Source organism: Oncorhynchus clarkii, unplaced genomic scaffold (assembly GCF_045791955.1).
Source record: "Oncorhynchus clarkii lewisi isolate Uvic-CL-2024 unplaced genomic scaffold, UVic_Ocla_1.0 unplaced_contig_2530_pilon_pilon, whole genome shotgun sequence".
Taxonomy (NCBI): Eukaryota; Metazoa; Chordata; class Actinopteri; order Salmoniformes; family Salmonidae; genus Oncorhynchus; species Oncorhynchus clarkii.
In genome coordinates this window covers 600,001-604,232 of record NW_027261135.1, presented here as the reverse complement: position 1 = coordinate 604,232, position 4,232 = coordinate 600,001, and the positions used below count along the sequence as shown (strand labels likewise).

At 45.7% G+C, this 4,232-nt stretch overlaps 1 protein-coding gene across 1 annotated transcript in view; it reads left to right on the top strand.

Moving 5' to 3' along the window:
- The first annotated feature begins 2,667 nt into the window (after positions 1-2,667).
- Positions 2,668-4,232, top strand: part of LOC139405155 (dynein heavy chain-like) — a 2,649-nt gene continuing 1,084 nt past the window's right edge. The window contains exons 1-2 of the mRNA XM_071147574.1: positions 2,668-3,336; positions 3,445-4,232. The exon at positions 3,445-4,232 is cut by the window's right edge and continues 1,084 nt beyond it. Coding sequence (XP_071003675.1) covers positions 2,668-3,336; positions 3,445-4,232 — 1,457 coding nt within the window. The remainder of the gene's footprint in view (positions 3,337-3,444) is intronic.

The following is a 4,232-nucleotide window of genomic DNA, read 5'->3' as shown; positions in this document are numbered from 1 at the left end:
TTAGGGTTAGGGTTAGGGGTTAGGGTCAGGGTTAGGGTCAGGGTTAGGGGTTAGGGTTAGGGTCAGGGGTCAGGGTTAGGGTTAGGGGTTAGGGTTAGGGGTCAGGGTTAGGGTTTCGCCGGGGTAGATCGTCATTGTAAAAAAATATTTGTTCTTAACTGACATGCCTAGTTAAAGGTTAAATTTAAAAAAAAAAATTGTCCCTTCACCCATCTCTTCTCATCGCCACAATAACTGTTTTCTAATCTACAACTGGATGGATCCGTAAATAAGGACTGTGGGAATAAATATCACTGAACGACGAAAAATATTGGAATGAAGTAGGCTAATTCAATTGAAGTAATCAAATTGCTGCTTCCTGAAACTCCCAAAGTCATCCCCCATAGTTATAATACATGTGAAACAATGGTCTACCCGGTGGTCAACTATTTCAGCACCGTCTCACGCTGCTTTGAGACAAGCGTAATGGACTCTTCTTGATGAATCAATCAATGTCAGGTTTATTTTTCTTCTCCCTGAATCTCCATTTGGATATTGGTTAGACTACAACTAGGCTGTGGAAATGTTAGCTACGTTGATATTGGTTAGACTACAACTAGGCTGTGGAAATGTTAGCTACGTTGATATTGGTTAGACTACAACTAGGCTGTGGAAATGTTAGCTACGTTGATATTGGTTAGACTACAACTAGGCTGTGGAAATGTTAGCTACGTTGATATTGGTTAGACTACAACTAGGCTGTGGAAATGTTAGCTACTTTGATATTGGTTAGACTACAACTAGGCTGTGGAAATGTTAGCTACGTTGATATTGGTTAGACTACAACTAGGCTGTGGAAATGTTAGCTACGTTGATATTGGTTAGACTACAACTAGGCTGTGGAAATGTTAGCTACGTTGATATTGGTTAGACTACAACTAGGCTGTGGAAATGTTAGCTACGTTGATATTGGTTAGACTACAACTAGGCTGTGGAAATGTTAGCTACGTTGATATTGGTTAGACTACAACTAGGCTGTGGAAATGTTAGCTACGTTGATATTGGTTAGACTACAACTAGGCTGTGGAAATGTTAGCTACGTTGAGGTGGGTGCTGCTCATGATCATCTTGTGTAGGTGGGTTAGGGTTAGGGGTTAGGGGTTGGGGTTAGGGTTAGGGGTTAGGGGTTAGGGTTAGGGGTTAGGGGTTAGGGTTAGGGGTTAGGTGGGTGCTGCTCCTGATCATCTCGTCTAGGTGGCTCATTGATCAACACCGATCAGAACATTTTTTACAGCATGTTATTTAGCTTCAACAAGCTGAATATTTTGCTCTTCACTTCAGTCGCTTAGTAACTGAGACGTACTCCACAAGGCTGGGACTTCACTGACTGGTCTGATAATCAATCATTGTGATTTTGTTTCACTGAATCTCCGTCTGTATTGGCTATTTGGTTAATTGTTTCCTGGCTGGGCAAATACCTGGAGGTGGTATAGGTCATCTATCACTGATCAGAATCATTTAGCATGCTATACTGTAGTCTAAATCAAGTGTTTATCTATCACTGATCAGAATCATTTAGCATGCTATAACATAGTCTAAATCAAGTGTTTATCTATCACTGATCAGAATAATTTAGCATGCTATACTGTAGCATATGACTGCACACACATATGACTGTAGCATAAGTCTAACCAATATCAACGTAGCTAACATTTCCACAGCCTAGTTGTAGTCTAACCAATATCAACGTAGCTAACATTTCCACAGCCTAGTTGTAGTCTAACCAATATCAACGTAGCTAACATTTCCACAGCCTAGTTGTAGTCTAACCAATATCAACGTAGCTAACATTTCTACAGCCTAGTTGTAGTCTAACCAATATCAACGTAGCTAACATTTCCACAGCCTAGTTGTAGTCTAACCAATATCAACGTAGCTAACATTTCCACAGCCTAGTTGTAGTATAACCAATATCAACGTAGCTAACATTTCCACAGCCTAGTTGTAGTCTAACCAATATCAACGTAGCTAACATTTCCACAGCCTAGTTGTAGTCTAACCAATATCAACGTAGCTAACATTTCCACAGCCTAGTTGTAGTATAACCAATATCAACGTAGCTAACATTTCCACAGCCTAGTTGTAGTCTAACCAATATCAACGTAGCTAACATTTCCACAGCCTAGTTGTAGTCTAACCAATATCAACGTAGCTAACATTTCCACAGCCTAGTTGTAGTCTAACCAATATCAACGTAGCTAACATTTCCACAGCCTAGTTGTAGTCTAACCAATATCCAAATGGAGATTCAGGGAGAAGAAAAGTACATTGATTGAATCATCAAGAAGAGTCCATTACGCTGCTTGTCTCAAAGTGAAACGGGGCTGAAATAGTCTACCACCGGGTAGAAACTAGAGACTATTGTTTCACATGTATTATAACTATTGCTTGTTTCAAACTTAAGTTGTGTTGGAAAAATATTATTTGTATTTCATTCTTGAAAAAATATTTTATTATATTCTTAGCCGACTATGTGTGTTGACTGTGATCAGGACAGTCTTGTGTGTTTAATGAACAAAATAACTATTGATTTAATGTAACAGTAACGTAATTATACACAAAATATGCCATTTGGAGAACCCATTCTGTTAGTCTAATGAAGTTACTGAGGACTAAAACAAATGAATAATGGATTTATTAAAACAGACCACCACCCACATGGCCCAGGTCTCCGCCCACTCGTTAACTAGCCGCCATGTGTTAAAACAGACCACCACCCACACGGCCCAGGTCTCCTCCCACTCGTTAACTAGCCGCCATGTGTTAAAACAGACCACCACCCACACGGCCCAGGTCTCCTCCCACTCGTTAACTAGCCGCCATGTGTTAAAACAGACCACCACCCACACGGCCAAGGTCTCCTCCCACTCGTTAACTAGCCGCCATGTGTTAAAACAGACCACCACCCACACGGCCCAGGTCTCCTCCCACTCGTTAACTAGCCACCATGTGTTAAAACAGACCACCACCCACACGGCCCAGGTCTCCTCCCACTCGTTAACTAGCCACCATGTGTTAAAACAGACCACCACCCACACGGCCCAGGTCTCCTCCCACTCGTTAACTAGCCACCATGTGTTAAAACAGACCACCTCCCACACGGCCCAGGTCTCCTCCCACTCGTTAACTAGCCACCATGTGTTAAAACAGACCACCACCCACACGGCCCAGGTCTCCTCCCACTCGTTAACTAGCCACCATGTGTTAAAACAGACCACCACCCACACGGCCCAGGTCTCCTCCCACTCGTTAACTAGCCGCCATGTGTTAAAACAGACCACCACCCACACGGCCCAGGTCTCCTCCCACTCGTTAACTAGCCACCATGTGTTATAACGGACCCTGTCCACCCACACGGCCCAGGTCTCCTCCCACTCGTTAACTAGCCACCATGTGTTAAAACAGACCACCTCCCACACGGCCCAGGTCGACTCCCACTCGTTAACTAGCCACCATGTGTTAAAACAGACCACCACCCACACGGCCCAGGTCTCCACCCACACGGCCCAGGTCTCCTCCCACACGGCCCAGGTCTCCTCCCACACGGCCCAGGTCTCCTCCCACACGGCCCAGGTCTCCTCCCACTCGTTAACTAGCCACCATGTGTTAAAACAGACGTCCACCCACACGGCCCAGGTCTCCTCCCACTCGTTAACTAGCCACCATGTGTTAAAACAGACCACCTCCCACACGGCCCAGGTCGACTCCCACTCGTTAATTAGCCACCATGTGTTAAAACAGACCACCACCCACACGGCCCAGGTCTCCACCCACACGGCCCAGGTCTCCTCCCACACGGCCCAGGTCTCCTCCCACTCGTTAACTAGCCACCATGTGTTAAAACAGACCACCTCCCACACGGCCCAGGTCTCCTCCCACTCGTTAACTAGCCACCATGTGTTAAAACAGACCACCTCCCACACGGCCCAGGTCTCCTCCCACTCGTTAACTAGCCACCATGTGTTAAAACAGACCACCTCCCACACGGCCCAGGTCTCCTCCCACTCGTTAACTAGCCACCATGTGTTAAAACAGACCACCTCCCACACGGTCCAGGTCTCCTCCCACTCGTTAACTAGCCACCATGTGTTAAAACAGACCACCTCCCACACGGCCCAGGTCTCCTCCCACTCGTTAACTAGCCACCATGTGTTAAAACAGACCACCTCCCACACGGCCCAGGTCTCCTCCCA